The sequence below is a fragment of the Triturus cristatus genome, chromosome 5_1 (assembly GCF_964204655.1).
Source record: "Triturus cristatus chromosome 5_1, aTriCri1.1, whole genome shotgun sequence".
NCBI classification, from domain to species: Eukaryota; Metazoa; Chordata; class Amphibia; order Caudata; family Salamandridae; genus Triturus; species Triturus cristatus.
In genome coordinates, this window is record NC_140587.1 from 450,061,124 (window position 1) to 450,080,395 (window position 19,272).

The 19,272-nt window shown below is 49.7% G+C and overlaps 2 protein-coding genes across 2 annotated transcripts in view; one reads left to right on the top strand and one right to left on the bottom strand.

Moving 5' to 3' along the window:
- TMEM67 (transmembrane protein 67) overlaps positions 1–19,272 on the bottom strand; it is a 1,162,308-nt gene that overhangs the window by 772,995 nt on the left and 370,041 nt on the right. The window contains exon 10 of the mRNA XM_085605278.1: positions 18,010–18,096. Coding sequence (XP_085461404.1) covers positions 18,010–18,096 — 87 coding nt within the window. The remainder of the gene's footprint in view (positions 1–18,009; positions 18,097–19,272) is intronic.
- LOC146831047 (uncharacterized) overlaps positions 1–19,272 on the top strand; it is a 498,359-nt gene that overhangs the window by 109,914 nt on the left and 369,173 nt on the right. The gene's annotated exons all lie outside the window — the stretch shown is intronic.

Sequence of the window (19,272 nt, forward strand, 5' to 3'; positions counted from 1 at the left end):
GTCTATCTGCTTTCTCTCTAAACTGGTAAGTTCAGTACTTGGGTACATCCCAGATTGGATACTGGGGTACCCTCGTCAGTCCCTAGTATATGGTACCCATGTACCCAGGGCATAGGTACCTCAGAGGTTCCCCATGGGCTGAAGTATGTATTATGCCCATGGGAGACCATTCAAATTGGAACTACAGGCCTGCTTTTGCAGCCTGTGTAAGTTGGTGCTTGCACTCCTTACTAAAGATATAGGTTTTCTGTATCTTGGGTCACTGCACTTAAAACTGATAAGTCACCCCTTTAGAAGGCCTTTACAATCCGGGCAGGGTGCTTGGTTCTAAGTGAGAGGGTGCCCCTGCATGAGAAGGACACCCCTGCAGCTTACAGCGTCTATTCTCCCGGGTTGTCAGTGCAGCAGCCATATACTATATAGAGGGGCACAGCGCAAGTACGCGAAGACCATCTTGAAACTTGCTGCAACGATTCCTATCATGTTTGGTATCAAACATGTTGGAATCATACCCCACACCGTAAACGGATTGGGAGGTATAATTTCAACCACTGGAACAGCCCTCCGTTAGGCTCTCAGTGTTCCCGGTAACAGCCTTCTTGACCTGGACAGCACAAAACGATTGCTATCGGCCAGAGACACATTTCTGCCCTCCTGCTGCTAAGCCAAGCTTGAGCAGAGGAAGGTGGGATAATAAGCATCCTGTCACAAGGAGATGTGACCACCTCTAAGACAGGATTTAATGTTTTAGGGCTGGGTGGGTGCTCTTGCCAGAGCCAGAAAGTCTGCATGAGGGGCACAGTTCGTGTCCCTGTGCATAGTCCAGTTCAAACCAGTACTGGGAGCCGTCCCTGGGAGGGTCCCCGAATCGTCCTAACGCTTTTCCTAGAGTGTAGGTCCCTAGATTCATTGTGGGATAAGATTCAATTCCAATACAACTTCAACTTCGACCGTCTGGACACTCTGAACTTCGCTGGACTTCGTAAGTGCCCGACTTCATCCCCCTGATTGTCTGTTGCATCATCTGTGTCCGTGCTTCGTACAGAAACCCTCCAAGGCCTGTAGAGCACCAAGGACAATTGAAGGAATCTCCCTTGAAGTGAAGGAGTCACTTCCCTGCATTCGCAGGCACCTCAACACTGCTGACCAGTCTGCTGATCCCGAGCTCCTGCGGACTCCAAAGGGCAAAGACTTGTTGGCAACTTTACAAGGGCATCAGGCTCCAAGAAGCCCCACCCTCTGGCAACTTCTTAGGAAGAGATCTTCAGCTACATCGCATCTTGTGCACCGTGGCCTGCTGCTTTGGTAAACTGTCAGAGGTCCTCCTGCGACTCCAGTGCCTTCGGCCTGTGGGTCCTGTGGAGGGTCATCGATTACTTATTTGGGCTCCCCTGATTGCTCGGGCCTGCCATGGCTCCCCTGCCCTTGATGAGTCTCCTGGACATTGCTGCTCCCAACTTTGTACTTTCTAGACTTTCTGCGTGGGTTGCATTTGCCAAGGCATGATGGTGCTCCTGCCAGACACCGACTCCCTCAGCACTCTACATCCTTCGTGGGACAGCTCGTATCTGGCTCCTGGTCATCCTCAGAGTCACCTGGTCCCCACAGCTGCAGAGTTAAGGTCATCAGCATCATCCCTGAAGCACCAAACATCGGAAGGCATTCGTCTTCCAAGTCTCCTGGTCACTCCTAAGAGACATAGACTCTGTCCACTCTGCTTTCAGGTACTCTTCTTCAAGAATCCACGTTAGGATTCCCACGGACACTTTCTCCTCTTCCAGCAGAGACACTTTCCTGAGTCCTCCATTGGGTTCGACTGCAGTTTCCGAACACACTTCACCCCTATGCACCCAGCTTTGCTGGTGTAGGTAACATGGGTACTAGGGTATCCACGGGTGGGGTGGCTCTTCAACCTTCTGTCTTCCACAGGGTTTCTTCAGGGTCCACTGGGAAGAGTCCTTAATCTTAAAAAATCGAACCGCGACTTACACGTAGAGTTGTACGGAGCTTGCGGTTGTGTTCCCACACTGCAGGCGCTCTCCATGGGGTCCCTATCTACTTACCATGATTCTACGTCCTCTCAACATTGTCCTGACTCTAGTCGTGGTTCTTATACCACTTTTTAGTATATGGTTTGGTCCCCTCTGGGGCCCACAGTGTATTAGTGCTATTTACTGTGATTTCTTTGCTTAAGTATTCTGTGCTTTGTGTCTATCTCTTTGTGGGAGATACTGTAACATACTAGATAATGTTATATAACAAATACATTTTTTTTTTTTTTTAATTTTCAAAAACCTTTATTGACTTATAGGAATTGTACAGGGCAAACCGTCTACCATCAACGTAGCAGTGGGAGGACTCTGTCTGACAGTTGGGCAGTCAGGTTATCACATACACGGCCGTTTAGCAGACATCCCGGAGGACCGGCGGCGTCTCAATAATACAGCATATACAAAAGCCCAATCATGATCGAAGCTTCGATTGGAGATTGCACTAGTCCCCAGTCTATGTCTCCGCCTACGGTTATGAATTCGAAGCTTAAAAGTATCCTCCGGTGCCTGCACTCCTGGCTTAGTCCTGTAAGTTCTAATCTTATCACTAACCCCAACCACCCACCCCACCCACCGTACGCTGGCTGTCTCCACCCGTCTCCCATCCCCATGCACACGTGGCCGCAGTCCGATTGTCTAGGCGCGACCATCGGCAGCACCCTCCCGCAATCAGTCTGCATACAACCTTGTGGTAGTCAGTCCCCCTCTGAATTACCCCTATTTGGCGTCCTGGTCCAATCTGATAAACACCCGTCCACACTCTCTATGTGCGGGCATCCGTCCCAACAGACACTCCAGAGTCCCTCACAATCACACACCCTCAGAGTCTTGATCTTGTCCCGTGCCACCCTCGGCCAAAGTGCGCGCATTGGGTTCCTCGCTGTGTGCCTCCCCCTGGCCAGCCGTCTCAGTGACCCTGGAAGCCAAATACGTACTGTACAACCCCCAGAAGTTCTTGGGGCGACTTTTCGGCGGTAGCAATTCGCTGTACGTCTCCGCCTGTGTGCTGCAGTACAGCATATCGCTGACCCATCGCTTCCTAGTGGGAAGTGGCCCTCTCATCCAACATATCGCCACAACTCGTCTAGATATTAATAGCGCTATATCCGTCAGGCGCCGCAGTGCCAGTGGAAGCGGCCTGGAATACCCCAGCAACGCCAACGACGGGTCGGGTAGCATCTCTGTTCCCAAAATCTGACTCAGTTCCTGGAACACCTCCGTCCAAAACTTAGCAATTCCCGGCCATATGCATGAAGTCCGCCACGAGGAAGTGACAACGTTCACACTCCGCTGTTTGGCGGAGCCCGTACCTATGCAATCTCTCTGGGGTATAATAGACCCGTTGCAAGTACTTGAAGTGCACTAATCTGTGCCGGCCATTTAGCGACACCTTCTTGTTGCGGGCGCAGCAATATTTCCACATCTCGTCAGAAATATCCATTTGAAGGTCGATCTGCCAGTCTCGCCTCGCTGTGGTGCACTGGCGCTCCGTGCGCTGGTCCCCCATTTTGGTAAGGGTCGAAACCAATTTGGACGGCGTCGCCGTTTTAATGACATAGGTAAGCTCCGGGATTTCCGGGGGTTCTGCCATGCCCGGCCCCAACAGGACCGACAGAGCGCTACGGACCCTATGAAATTGAAAACGCTGTAGGAGCGTGGGAGTAGGTTGTGCCGAGCCGATCTGCTCCCATGTCTTGGCCACCCCATCCAGAAACAAATCCTCCATCCTGGCAATGCCAAAACCGCCTAACGCCTGCCGCACTCCTTTCTCTCGCAGTGGGGGGAGCCAAACCGCCCACTCCACCAGCATCAGCGGGGAATACAGTAATGCACAGTCTTGCGCTCTCATTAACGCCTGCCAAGCATGATTCGTGGCTTCGAGTGAGTCCAATCTTCCCACGCGGCGATCAACCGGCTGGAAGACCGTCGCCGGCAAGGGGAGCTGGTCTGCAAATAGTCGCTCCAGGAGGACATGTGGGACATCAGGGTTGGCATGGATCCACGAGTGCAGGTGAGCCGCCTGCGCTACCCTGTAATATCGTTCCAGGTCCGGGGCTCCCAGCCCCCCCATCTCGTATGGCAGCGTCAACACCTTCCACCGAATTCTAGGCTGTTTACCACCCCAGGCCAGCTTGACTAGGGTTTGGGTTAACTGCTTGAAAAAGGTCTTGGACAACACTATAGGGAGGTTATTGAAGAGGAACAGGAATCTTGGCAAGACCACCATTTTCATGATGGCTATTCTGCCCAGCAATGACAGGGGAAGCTGATTCCACACTTCTACGTCCTCTACTAGGTTGGCGTATGCCACTCCATAGTTTTCCCAGAGGAGAACCTCCGGATCCTTGTGAAGCCGTATCCCCAAGTACCGAACCAAATCCGTCGTCCACTGTAGGGGATATTCCATCTGGAACGGCAAAGTAACCGGTGTCAGCGGGAACGCTAACGACTTACTCTAGTTCACCTTAAGGCCGGACAGAGCCCCAAACCTGACCACCTCCCTCAGCACGGACGAGAGATTCACCTCCGGGTCCCGGACGTATAGCAGCGTGTCATCTGCATATGTTGCGATACCGATCTTATAGGTAGGAAAGTTAATACCCTCGAAACTGTGGTATTCCCGCATCGTGCACGCCAAGGGCTCCGCCACTAAAGCATATAGGAGGGGGGAAAGGGGACAGCCCTGCCTAGTGCCCCTGCCAACGTCGAAGGCCTCCGTAACCCGATCTCCTATTCTCAACCTAGCAGTGGGTCGGTAATACAATGCTCCAAGCATCTGTAAAAAGGGTTCTCCCAGTCCGAATTTCCGCAATACCCGCACCATAAAGGGCCACTCCACAGAGTCAAACGCCTTTTCCATGTCCAGAAAAAGGGCTAAGGCTTTGCGCTCTGGGCGCACATGCTGCATGGTTCCCAAGATTGTACGAATATTATAGGTTAGATTTCTGGCCGGGATGATTCCCGCCTGCTCCGGAGCTATGAGCTCCGGCACCAGCAGCGCCAAGCGCGTAGCCAAAACCTTGGCGTACAGCTTGGCGTCGACGTTAATCAGAGAGAGCGGTCTATAGGATCCGCACAGGTTAGGGGGTTTCCCAGGTTTCAAGATAGTGACGAGCCTCTCTCATAGTAGCTGGCATGCACCCTTCCTGGCATATATCGTCAAATAGCGTAATCAGATGCGGGAGGAGCTTATCCTTGAAGGCCTTGTAAAAGGCCACCGTCAGCCCATCAGCCCCTGGGGCACTACCTGATCTCATTCCCTCCAGGGCCTCCAGTATCTCATCCCCTTGCACTGGCAGCATCAGAAATTCCCTCTGCGAGTTGGATCAAAAGGGCATTTTGATATAACTGAGGTAGTCCTCTATTTCCTCTTCCATCTGAGAGGACTTAGATGTATAAAGCCCAGCATAGTAATCTCGGAATTAGTCTATAATCTCTTCCTCTCCAGTAATCACTGTGCCTGCAGAGGTGACAAGCTCGTCAATGACCAGGGGCCTCCTGGTATTTTCGAAGTATCCTCGCCAGTAAGGATCCCGGGCGTTCACCCTCCCCATATGTTCGGGCCGTAGCATACTTGCCCATATGCTGCACTTCCCTATCCGCCTCCCTATTGTATTCAGAGACCAACGCTCGAATTCGAGCTTCAACGTCGGAGTCCGCGGATATCCGATGTTGCTCTTCTAACTGCGCCAGTTGCGTCTCCATAGTCTTCAGCCTCTGCCGTATGGACTTGAGAACACTGGAGTGCTTGGCCATAGCCATGCCACGAATATATGCTTTGAACGAGTCCCACAGCGTTTGGAAACTCTGCACAGAACCCAAATTTTTTCGAAGAAGGTATCTATGTCCTCCGCCAATTTGCCCCTGAACACCTCATCCAACAGTGAGTAGGGTGGCAGCCGCCATGTGAACGGCGGGATTCGTTTGGCCGGAGTATCCAATATCAGGAGAAGAGGGGAGTGGTCCGACAATGTACGCGGTAAGACCACGCACCCCTTAATCACCGGTAGCAGCGACTGTGATGCTAGCCAGTAGTCAATTCTAGTATGCACGTCATGGAACGCAGAGTAGTGCGTATATCCCCCTTTCCCAGTATGTCCATGTCTCCAGGCATCCACCAAATCAAGCCTAGTCAGTTCCGCTTGCATGCGTGCGGCAGCAGCCGCCGGGCGACGCAGAGGCCCCGAGGAGCGGTCCATGGTCGGATTAAATGTGAAATTAAAGTCGCCCCCCCACACCATTCTAGCGTGTGTGTATTGCCTACAATGCGCGGCCAGAGCGGCGTAGAACGCAGGGTTATCATAATTAGGTCCATAAACATTAACGACCACTAGGTCATGACCTTTCCCGATGCATCTAGCAATTAAATAGCGCCCTTCTGAGTCCGCTTCCAGTACTGTCAGTGTCAGGTTGGATCGTGCGTTTACCCATGTAACCACCCCTCTGGAGTGCGTAGTGAAGCCTGCCGCTGCGCTATTACCCGCCAATCCCCTCGCAGAAAGCATTTTACTCGAGAGAGGGAGGAGTGCCAGATCAATGTGGTGCCTGCGGAAATAATTCAGCACATTTCTCAGTTTACGAAAATCATACAACCCCCTGACATTCCATGTCAACGCTCTCAGGGTCATAGTGCCGCCGTCACCATTCGTAACGCTAGGGTCTGACATCACCGCCATGACGTGCCATACAAACAGCAAAGATGCAACCCGTGCTAAGTGCCACCCACGTATAGACACCAGGCAACCTAGTCCAGACATACATAGACAGGGCAGAAGACGTGCCTCTCAGCGTACCGTGCGTACCCCCGACCCCCCACCCAAAACATCCCCCTATGGTCACTACCCCCCACCCACAGCCGACCACCCCCAACCTGGCCAGACAGGACCCCGACCCTTCCCCCGACCCCTCACAACAACAAACACCTTGAACTTTCCCCAAACCGGCCCCCATACGGACCATGCGAGTCAACAGCACTGGGGCAGAGGTTACCTGGCAAAAACAATCACAACCTGTCCACAACCCATAGTATTGCCGCGCCCCCGCATCCCTGCCCCCGTATAGTCATACTGCACGAGCTGCTCTCCTTTCACCACCATTAGATCCAGGTGCGTCACCCATCACCCCCTATATGGGACCGAATCTTACGCCTAGAAACACATTCCTGTTGGCCCCGAGAGGCCCGAGCAACAAACCCTCCCATCCTCTCTTAGTCCCAGTCTCAGGCCAACTAAGCGAATGTCTGTAACAGGCCCATGGGGGGCCCCCCGGCCCTAGAGGGCTCGGAGCAATCGAGTTAGCAGCAGGTAATAGTCAATACATCCGCCCCCCAAGAGATCCGTGCAACTAGGACCACAGACACTGTTCATGCTCAAAGTATCAGAAAGATCTCACCAAATATCAACTGCGTAGTCCTCGTGTGCGGCCTTACCATCCGCGGATGTCCATTCAGTTCCAGGCGCTCCGGTCACCGCCAGAGCAGCAAACACCCCCCGCCCAACAAGCTGACCCAGCCTGCGTGGCCGCATGCCCACAGCAGACTAGGCCCGCTCCTCCAAACTTGTGGCCTCCGCAAGAGTGTCATTTTGCACCCGTGGACTGTTCCGCTGTTCCTTAGACCATTCCTTCAAAGATCTCTGCAACTCCCTCGGGTCCGTGAAGAAATGCGAATGGCCCTGCCTGTTAATCCGAAGTCTCGCCGGGTATAGCAACGCATAATCCAGTCCGAGGTCGCGAAGTTGTTTTTTGTATGGTGCGAAGTGCCTCCGTTCTTCTTGCACTTTCGCAGTGAAGTCAGGGTAGATGGAGATGGCCATTCCCTCGAATTGCAGCTTCCCTTTTTCTCTAGCCACCCGCAGGGCTGCATCCCTGTCCCTGTAATTTATCAGCTTAGCTATTATCGGTCTCTGTGGCGCTCCCGGCTTTGGGCGAGGCCCCAGCGAACGGTGGGCTCTTTCTACTACGAACATGGGAGAGAACACATCCACCCCCAGTAGGGAATGCAAAAGTTTTTCCACAAAGAGTTCCATCCTTCCGGTGTGCGTTGACTCCGCCACACCAGTTATGCGAATGTTCGATCTCCTCGAGCGGGCCTCCAAGTCCTCCGACTTGTCCTGGATGACCTGGAGTAGTCTGCTGAAGTGTTTACGGTCTGCATCCCACTCCGTTTGCGCTTCCTCCACATGTGTGACCCTCCTCTCAGCCATGTCCAGTCGCTCCGCGTTCTTGTCCACCCGCTCCGACATGCGGTCCATGCGGTATGTGAGTGCGTCCAGCTTGGCGTCGATCGCAGTCAGACTGCCCTGCAGGCCCTTTTCCATCGCCGCCAGCATTTCTCTGATGTCCGCACACATAGAGCTCTCTGAGGCTGCCCCACCGGTGGACGTTTCCGGCACCGCGACGGTAGATCCCTTCGCCTTGCGTGGGTCAAAGGATATTTTAGGCTGTGTCTTGTCGCCCTTACCCATGGTGATGCTATAGGTCTGCGCTTCCACGCGTCCAGAGTCTCTATGCGCCCACCGCAGCCCGTGGCCCCGTCGTCTTAGGAGTCTGGACAGTATTCCGTGCAGCCTCGGGGTCAAGAGCGGCCCCAACCAGTGGCAGGCCGGGACACGCACCCGCACCAACCTCGGCGCACCTCCAAGGACCAGGTCCAAGGGCCACTCCTCGCGACCGATGAGTCCTCCCGCGGGCTCCGCACCTCAAAGTGGCAACCCCCGAGTGGCTGGGAAGGGGGCACCAACACAGAGGACGCCAGCAGGTCACCCCACCGAAGCTCTCCACAGGCCCGGGCCCAGCGCCGTCTCCGCCGGCCTCCAGGAAAATAAACACATATTTTTATAAATACTTTGTGTGGTTCTTTTTCATTAAATCTATACTATAAGATTGCATTCTGGTAAAACAAGCTGCTTTACACTCCTGCAACACTAAGCCTGAAGGCTGCTCTCCACAGCTACCACTTGGATAGCTTTCTAAGGTTGTCTAAGACCTCTTAAATCACCGTAAGTGTTGTCTGGACTGGTGCAAGGTACCTGTTAGAAATGGGGGGTCTCTAGTTGCAGAGGTAGGTACCTTTGTCCATATAGGGACCCTTGCTTCTAGTCAGGATAAGGGGGATACGCACTTTAGATAACCCCTGCTCACCCCCTGGGTAGCTTGGCACGAGAAGACAGGCTTATCCCAAAGGCTATGTGTAAAGAATTTGTAAAAACACTAACAGTAACAGTGAAAACACCACATAAGGACACCACACCAGTTTAGAAAAATAAAATATCCTTATATAAACTTAACAAGACCAAAACGAATAAAATCCAACGTACACAGTTAAAAATGTGACTAAGCTTTTACGGTCTTGTACCATAGAAAACTATGGATGCGTGACTTTTCAACAAAGTACCTGTAGTTGCGTCAAAGTTAACCGAGCCAAACAGCCACAGCATCGGAAAACAAAGAGATGCAACACTCCTGAGACCCTGAGGAGGCGCTGAGAGAGTCCCGCTGCACGTAGGAAGGGTTGCGTCAATTCCAGTCTGTATGGGGAGTGATGCGTCAATTTTTCATGCCGGTTCCGGTCTGCAGGTGATGCGTTGGGAAAGCGTTTTGCACAGGAATGATACGTGGATCTTCGGGATGCGTCGGCAATCGATGTAGTAGCATTGCGCGGCGTCTGTCCTCTTCAGCCACGATTCCTCGATGCAGCAATTCTTGCAGCGATGACAAACGCTACGGCGGTTTTCGCAGCTGCCCGGAGATGCGTGGAAATTCTTCTCACGCCGTGAAGATTTGTCAGAAAAACAGCCGTAGGAAGAGCGATGCGTCGTTTCTGTAGTTCTTTGAGTTTCTTCTCTCTTCCAGCTCCCAAACAGCAGCAACAATCTCCAGAGGCCCAAAACTGGCACAGGCGCCTCAAGGCAGGTCAGAACTCACAACAGCAGAGTTTAGGGGAGCTGGGGGTGAAGTCTTTGTGTTCCTGAGACTTCTGAACAGGAGGCCAGCTCACTTCAGGCCCTTCGAGATTTCCTTCAAGCAGGGGACACAGCACACAGCAAAGTCCTTCTCCTTTCCTTGGAAGAAACAGCAACTGCAGGCCAACCCCAGACACACAGCAAGGGCAGTACTTCTCCTCAGTCTCTCAAGCTCTTCTCCTTGGCAAAGGTTCCTCTTGAATTCCAGGAATAATCTAATGTTCAGGGGTTTTAGGTCTGATACTTATACCCCAAAATGTCTTCGTTCTCTTTGAGCAAGGGACTCTGAGCCCAGTTCAAACCAGTTCTGGGGGCACTCTGCCAGTGCACTACAACTGCCTCGGTTAGAGTGGGCCTTGGTCCCAGACACACCACAGGGGGGCGGAGCCAGCATTGTGGAAGGCAAGCACAGCCCTATTCAGGTACAGGTGCTACTTCTCCCACCACTCCAAATGCAGATCAGGCCTATCCAGCCTAGTGCTGACTCATCCAGACTCCTGGACCCACTGCAACTCCCCAGCCCCTGTCACTCCAAAGTCAGACAGTCAATCTACAAATGGGCAGAGGAACACAGGAAGGTTGAACAAGAAAATAGCCACTTTCTAAAAGTGGTATTTTCAAACACACAATTTAAAAACCATATTTACTAAAAGATGTGTTATTTAATTCTGAGTTCTGGGGTACTAAACTCAAGTTTTCTATCTTATTCCTATGGGAAGATATGCTTGTAAAATGTTACAAAGCATTTACCATTCTGTCCTATGGGCGAGATAGCCTTTCAATAGTGTAAAACGAAATTGGCAGTATTTCTCTATCAGGACATGTTACACATACCAGTACATGTCCTACCTTTCACATACACTGCACCTGCCCAGGGGGGCGGTACCTTGGGCCTACCATAGGGGTGTCTAATGTGTACGAAAAGGGAAGGGTAAGGCCTGGCAAGTGGGTGCACTGGCCAGGACAACGTGGCAATTAAACTGCGCGCAGACACTGCGGTGGAAGGCCTGAGACATCTTTTCAGGTCTACTCATGTGGGTGGCACAATCAGTGCTGCAAGCCCACTAGTAGCATTTGATTTACCCGCCCTGGCACACCTAGTGCACTTGAGTAGGGGCCTACTGGTAAAACAAATATGTTATTCAGGGAGAACCAATCACAGTATCAATTTACACAAGGAGCACTTGCACTTTGACACTGACCAGCAGTGGCAAAGTACCCAAAGCACCTAAGCCAGCAAAAACGAAATCCAGCACAGCATCTAAAACACGGGAGGTAGAGGCAAAAAGTCAGGGAAAACCACGCCAAGCATGCCAGGTCTAACATGTGTCGCCTCCAGCTGAAAATTGGGGAGAACTACCCACCCTCTTGGGAGTTCTCATCCCTAAGGGGGAAGAATCTGGACAGACCATCATGGCGTGTTCTGTACCAGGGCTATGTTCCACCGTAAAGTCCATTCCCTGTAGGGAGATGAACCACCTCAACAGTTTTGGATTCTCACCCCTTATCTGCATCAACTATCTAAGGGGGCTGTGGTCTGTCTGAACCTGGAAGTGAGTCCCAAACAAGTAGGGCCTTAGCTTTTTCAGTGCCCTGACCACAGCAAAAGCTTCCCTTTCAATTGCACTCCACCTCTGTTCCCTGGGAAGTAGCCTCCTACTTATGAAAAGCTACAGGCTGGTCCAAGCCCTCGTAGTTCAATTGTGAGAGTACTGCTCCCACACCATGCTCTAAAGCATCTGTCTGCACAACAAATTCTTTGGAGAAGTCAGGTGCCTTAAGCACGGGCGCAATGCACATGGCAGATTTCAGGTCATCAAAAGCGGTCTGGCAGGCATCAGTCCAGATCACCTTTCTGGGCTGCTTCCTTGAAGTCAGCTCTGTCAACGGGGCAACTATGGTGCTATAACCCTTGACAAACCATCTGTAGTACCCGGTGAGACCTAAAAAGGGTCTTGCCTCTGTCTGGGTCTTGGGGGGCTCACAAGCCAGAATGGTGTCAATCTTCGCTTGCAGGGACGCCACCTGGCCGCTCCCTACCTGGTGCCCCAAGTACACCACAGATCCCTGCCCTATCTGGCATTTACTCGCCTTGTGTCGTGAAAGCGTCAGAGTGTCAGCAGTATTACATAACCCACTAACCTGAGCCAGCCAGCAGGAACGATGCGGGAGATGTATATCCCCTTTCTTCTCCCCTCCACTGACACCCACCAAGGGATAAAACCAGAGTGGTGCAGGAAAGCGGTGGGGAGAAAAGGGAGGAGAAGGGACAATGGCCTGGGTCCAAGGCAGGTCTTCGGACTTGAGGCAGGTAATGCAGGGACGAATTCTAGGCGGGGTCTGGCACAGATACTATGGATGAGAAAGCAGACAATGAGTCAGGAAGCACTATAAGAGATGGATTCTCCCACACCCTTTCCCCCACTCTCGCTAACTCACTGTTCTCATGAAGGATGTCTTCCAGTCTTCACGTAAAGGGATTCGCCTGGTGTCTAGAACCCTAATCCCTCGCAGGTGTCCAGCCACAAAAGTCTCCCCAAAGGTTGCCAATGTCCCAAAAGAATAAGTATCGGTAAGTGCCCGGGGGCTGCAAGGAGCACTGGTGTGGGCTCGGGAACGGAGGACAAGGGAGGACTCTCCAGCCCCCTACAATCCGGCGTCTTGTCCTCCTCCTAACACCCAGTATACCAGCGAGTGCCAACAACCATAAGGCACTGTTCCCCGGTTCCTTCACCGCGGAGCAAACAATAATGCGAGGAGCAATGTTTCTCCCCACCGAGCGCCCAACCGCTGTTCCTGCACAGCGTGAGCGTTGAAAGTCTAATAAGCGTGTAGCCTGATGTCCCCACGCTGTTTCTTCACAGCGGGAATGACTCAGGATCAAGGAGGAGTTCAGTGTACTCCAGTGCGGGTTTACCTGATGTCCGTTGTGCTTCGGGGATCCATCGATTTCCTTCACCGCTTCTGCTGTTTGGACGCTGACGTCCCACGTAGCGTCTTCTCTCGGTGGAGTCGTCGAGGAATGGTTTCCGATGTCCGTGGTCCGGGTACTACGGGGAGGGGGAGTACCACACACGGCACTCTGGGTCTTCGTTCTTTGCGAGCTCCAAACCGGAAACTGGGGCAAGATTGTCAAGCGCCTCCTCCTAGTGGAGGAGGTCCTTTATGGATCGGTGAACGCGTACTTGGATGACGCGAGTCCTTCCGGCCTGTCCCAGGGTTTTCTGGGTTATGTAGTTCACTGCCGCTGTTCGTGATGTTCGCGTGATCGCGACACCTTGATAGTGAGGCCTGCCCTTTGCAGAGCCTTCAACACTTCGCAGAGGTGTTGCAAATGTTCCTCCCAACTGGAGCTGAACACAGCAATGTCATCCAGGTAGGCGGGAACTGAATTCCTCCAGCCCGACAGTACCTGGTTGACCAGTCTCTGGAAGGTGGCAGGGACGTTATTCAACCCAAAGGGCATAACCCGGAACTGGTAGTGCCCCTCTGGTGTTGAAAACACTGATCTCTCTTTGGCCCCATCGGTTAAAGCAATCTGCCAGTACCCAGACGTTAAATCAAATGTACTGAGGTACTGGGCAGCTCCTAATCAATCAACTAGCTCATCAGCTCTAGGGAAGGGGTGTGCATCAGTCTTGGGGACCGCACTGAGCCCACGGTAGTCCACACAAAATCGAAGTTCTGGAGTGGCACATGGTGCAGCAGCTTTTGGTACTAAGACCACTGGGCTAGCCCAGGGGCTGTTTGAGGGCTTTATCACCCTTGACACCAACATCTTGGAAACTTCTTCCTTGATGCTGGCCCTGATTTTGTAGCTACCCTGTACAATTTCTGCTTCACAGGTAGACTGTCCCCAGTGTCCACATCATGGATGCACCAATTGGTGACTCCTGGTATCAGTGAGGCGAACTGTCCCAGCACCTGGCGACAGTCCCTCTGCCACTGACCCATCTTGTTCCTTTGCTGACAGGAGGTCAGGAAGAGGCTCACTCTCCTCTTCCATTCCATCATGTGTTGCAAGGAGCATAGTGACTTCAGACCTCTCAAAGTGTAGTTTAAGGGGGTTCACGTGCAGGACCCTCAAAGGGTTCCTAGGAGTCTGCAAGTCAACGAAATAGGTCACCTCACTCTTGTGCTCCACCACCTCATATGGACCAGTCCACCTATCTTGAAGCACACAAGGCTCCACTGGTGCCATCACCCACACTTTCTGACCAGGTAGAAATTCTACCAGAGTGGCATTCTGGTCGTACCATCTTTTCATTTCTTCCTGGCTAGCTTCTAGGTTCGCCTGAGCGAGTTTCCAAACAGCAGCAATAATCCCCAGAGGCCCAACGCTGGCAAATGATCCTCAAGGCAGGTCAAAATTCACAACAGCAGAGTTCAGGGGAGCTGGGAGTGAAGTCTTTGTGTCCCTGAGACTTCTGAACAGGAGGCCTAGGTCACTTCAGGCCCATGGAGATTTCCTTCAAGCAGGGGACAAAGCACACAGCAAAGTCCTTCTCCTTTCCTTGGCAGAAACAACAACTGCAGGCCAACCCCAGACGCACAGTCTCTCAAGCTCTTCTCCTTGGCAAAGGTTCCTCTTGAATTCCAAGAATGATCTAATATTCAGGGATTTTTCGGTCTGATACTTATGACCCAAAATGTCTTTGTTCTCTTTGTGCAATGGACTCCGAGCCCAGTTGAAACCAGTTCTGGGGGCACCCCACAGTGCACTACAACTTCCTTGGTTAGTGTGGGCCTTGGTCCCAGACACACCACAGGGGGGTGGAGCCAGCATTGTGGAAGGCAGGCACAGTCCTATTCAGGTACAGGTGCTACTTCTCCCACCACTCCAAATGCAGATCAGGCCTATTCAACCTAGTGCTGACTCATCCAGACTCCAGGACCCATTGCAACTCCCCAGCTCCCGTCACTACAAAGCCACACAGTCAATCCACAAACGGGCAGAGGCAAACAGGAAGCTTGAACAAGAAAATAGCTACTTTCTAAAAGTGGTATTTTCAAACACACAATTTAAAAAACATCTTTACTAAAAAATGTGTTATTTAATTCTGAATTCAGGGGAAGCAAACTCAATTTTTCCATCTTATCCCTATGGGAAGATATGCTTGTAAAATGTTACAAAGCATTCCCCATTCTGTCCTATGGGCAAGATAGCCTTTCAATAGTGAAAAACGAAATTGGCAGTATTTCACTATCAGGACATGTTACCCACACACCAGTACATGTCCTACCTTTCATATACACTGCACCCTGCCCAGGGGGGTATCTTGGGCCTACCATAGGGGTGACCAATGTGTAAGGGAAGGGTAAGGCCTGGCAAGTGGGTGCACTGGCCAGGTCAACATGGCAGTTAACAAACTGCGCGCAGGCACTGCAGTGGCAGGCCTGACGCATCTTTTCAGGGCTACTCACGTGGGTGGCACAATCAGTGCAGCAAGCCCACTAGTAGCATTTGATTTACCCACCCTGGCACACTTAGTGCACTTTACTAGGGACCTACTGGTAAAACAAATATGCCAATCAGGGAGAACCAATCACAATATCTATTTACACAGGAAGCACTTGCACTTTGACACTGATCAGCAGTGGCAAGGTGTCCAAAGCATCTAAGCCAGCAAAAACGAAATCCAGCACAGCATCAAAAACACAGGAGGTAGAGGTAAAAAGTCAGGGAAAACTACGCCAACTATGCCAGATCTAACAGTGCCCTCTTACATTAATGGACATCATAAACTAGGTAAGCTTCTCACACCTCGGTTCTGGCATTTAACTAGCAAAGGCTGCTTCGTCAAGAGATAATCTGAAACATATATTGGTGCTGGTGACATCACCTATGTTATCTTATTTTTATCAGGCAGATGTTGCAGAACTCTTCAACGTCTTCACATTGCTGATGGTTTTACACCCTCAAAAGAGCTTAGGCTTAGTGACTGCAGGTCTCTCTGTATTTCTACCAAGAGCATCGAGTCTTTCTTTCCTGCTTTGGTGGCGGTCCATCCAAAGGTTGCTGCTGGATTCTCTGACCATTCCCTTGCTGTTCCCATAATTAGAGCGTCTGCCTTCATGTGCGACTTCATATAACCAGAGACTTAGCCAGATGGCCTATATGTTTCCTTTACTCCAGGTGCCTTACCAGATGGTGTGATTTTTAAAAGAAAACTCCCTTTCTTACTGTATTACACTAGGTAACACAGCAATTGCTTTCTTTTAAGCTTGGTTGTCAGTTTTTCGAAAAGCAAGTATGACTAATTCTGCTGTCCCTTTATCTGCACTCCAGAAGAGTCTTCAGCTCTTTTAAGCACCACATGTTTAGTGGACATATCTCCTGGAAGTGAAGGCCATATAGGTTAAAAAAACTTCTATGGTTGTGGGGTGTCAGCATTTACATCAGTACTTCCAAACCCTAATGTGCCGGTCTTCCTTGTCCTCCATGTGAGGCGGCACTATGTGATCTTGCTACAGGTCACCTTCTTCATCCTGTGTGTAATGGAATGAAGATGATGCTGGAATGGCTGCACATTTGGCACTACTTCCCCATTCATCTCTTGCTTTAGTTTTTCTTTGGTCCCTTATTTGATTATTAATCCTTGTCAAAAGATTTTATTTTATTTTTAAGACCTTACCTTTTTCAGTGTTTGTGCTTCTTTTTTCTACCCTGAAACTTATGCTCACAGTTTCAACAACAAAACTTGGGACAACCATTGAAAGGATCTATGGAATATTCCCCTTAGGATCCTTCATGCTCTTTCAACTTTTGAATAGACTTGCTGGCTTTGGATTATTATGAATGTGATTTTGTGGCCTTTGGCATGTTTTCAATTGGATCAGGAAGGCACTTTTGTTTTTACTAAAGGAGTAAAGCTTCTCTTTTTGCTTTTTGACCTTATTGTTTTGTTTTCAATATTATAGATGGTAGTTTTCTCAAGTCCAATTCTATCAGCTTTAAAAGCCAATTCGAAAAATACATTACAGGGTTAGGCCTTTCAGAAACCACAAACTGTCTCTTGGGGTGCTTTTTGGTGGGCCAATACTAGCAAACATCACTGTGTCTGAGGTCTAATCCCTCCTTGTCAGAGGCCAGACTAATTTTCACAAATCACTATTTTTATGACATATGACTTTAACTCCTGATCACAATAGAACAAAAATATCTCTTTCAAAGTGCATGGGAAAGGAACTGAAAGGCCCAGGAATACAGCAAAATTCAAAATGACAACATTTCTGATCATGCTCCCGCGTAATAAAATTTAAAAACACTGCAGGGACCTCCTTCACTGTTGTGACAGGCTAGATCCGACACATGCTTCCAAAAACAATAACAATCATCAACAGCCATCTAAACCCAGTCCAACCATAAGTCATAAAAAGCTAAACGGATCTCGCCGATCCCAAATTTGCAATGTCTTCACTCTACAATCTCTTAGACTGCAAGCCACAAAGGTTTGTATATGCAGCATGCACACCTTTCCCTCATATGTCAATTCTGTACTGCTTCCCCACATCACAAAAACACAGCACTAACAGTCAACTCCTCACACAATAGTCTCTTCCAACCATATATAACAAACCAAGCAGCTATTCCACAACCAAAAAGCGCTTTTGGTCTTGTCAAGGGTAGCAAGAGCTGTAAAAATGTTACCAAACAATTAGTGTAAAAACATACATCCATTGGAACTAAAAATGGTTTACTATGAAACATTTGCAAGTTTCAATTCGTGTGATATTTTCTGGCATTTTCTAATGATGTGTAAATTATCTCTACCTTTGACATCATTTAACTGTTTGTTAGTAATGGCACGTTTCTGCTTCATATTTAATAGGTAGTTACATGCAAAGTTACATTTTAATATCCGGAGTATATTACCAGCAAATCCACAGTAAATACAATTTTTCAACATAACCGCTATTACAACAGTCTTTGAAAATGCATATTTTATATGACCCATATACAAAGTAAAATTTGAAAATATACAATTGAGTTTTACCTGTAAAATGCCTTCCTCCAGATTTTGCCAATTCAGAAAATTCCCCCTTACGTCATAGAGAGCTGCAATAAACTGAAGCTGAGTGTCCTGCCAATGTAAGAGAGAATTACTTTCAATGCAGAAATTCAATAATCCGATCATTTGCAATTGTGTGCTCGATATCAAAGCATATACTAGGTCACTGTGTAGTTATAGTTTTTTAAATTATTTATTATGTTTTCTTAAACTAACAACAGCTGTGTACAGTGATTCACTAGCACTGAGAATACAACAATCGGAGTAAAAAAATGACAAGCAAAAGGTGTTACAGCATTTCCTTCAACTAGGATTCAAAGACCATCAACATATCCTGCGGCATAGTCTAACAGTCAGGCCTGCATCATATACCTTAACTTAACTAAATTGGCACTGTATTCCAAGGCAGCCCATCTTATCCCGGCAATATTGGTAAGTCATATCTCGATGAGGTTACACTAATCATCGTACAACTTGCCAATATCTCTAACCGTTATATATTGTTTATACTGACCCCAAAAACTTTTCGGGCGGCTTTGTGGGGGCATTAGCTCATTATATGTTTCAGACTGCGTTTTACAGAATATCATATCTTTTTCCCCATTCATATTTTGAGGGAGGGGAGCCTCGTGACCAACACATCGCCACTCTGCACTTCGCCAGGAGCAAACCCAGACGTATGAGTTTCCTTACATCTTTAGGGGTTTTGTGTATCTCAAAAGTGCAGTCAGGGGATCAGGAGAGAGGTGTTCCTATTATTCCCCCCCCCCCCCAATTCATGGAATATTTGGTTCCAGAAGGCAGCTATCTGGGGGCAAGACCAATCAACATGGAGAAAATCTGCACCGCTTATTCCATAGCGCTGACAGCAGTCCGACTCTCTTGAACCGTATCTGTGCAGACGCTCCGGGGTGTAATATACCCTATTAATGTACTTGAAACTAATTTGTGTTTGCCGTTTAGCAACACCTTCTGTATGACCTCACAGCAGTACCTACATTTATTATCATCTAGTAGAATACCTTAGTCAGCCTGCCATTGCACTCTAGCCGACGAATACTGTGTGCGCCTGAACTCCTGTCCCAAGTGTGGACCTTACCCTCCAAGAAAAAGTCACCCATAGTATGAATACGAATAGCCTTGATTAACTAGACAATCACACTCTTTACACTCATTGGGAGCCATCGACACCAACCCACAGGTAGCAGTGGGGAGTATAATAGTGTGCATGCTTGTCTTGTTAATAAA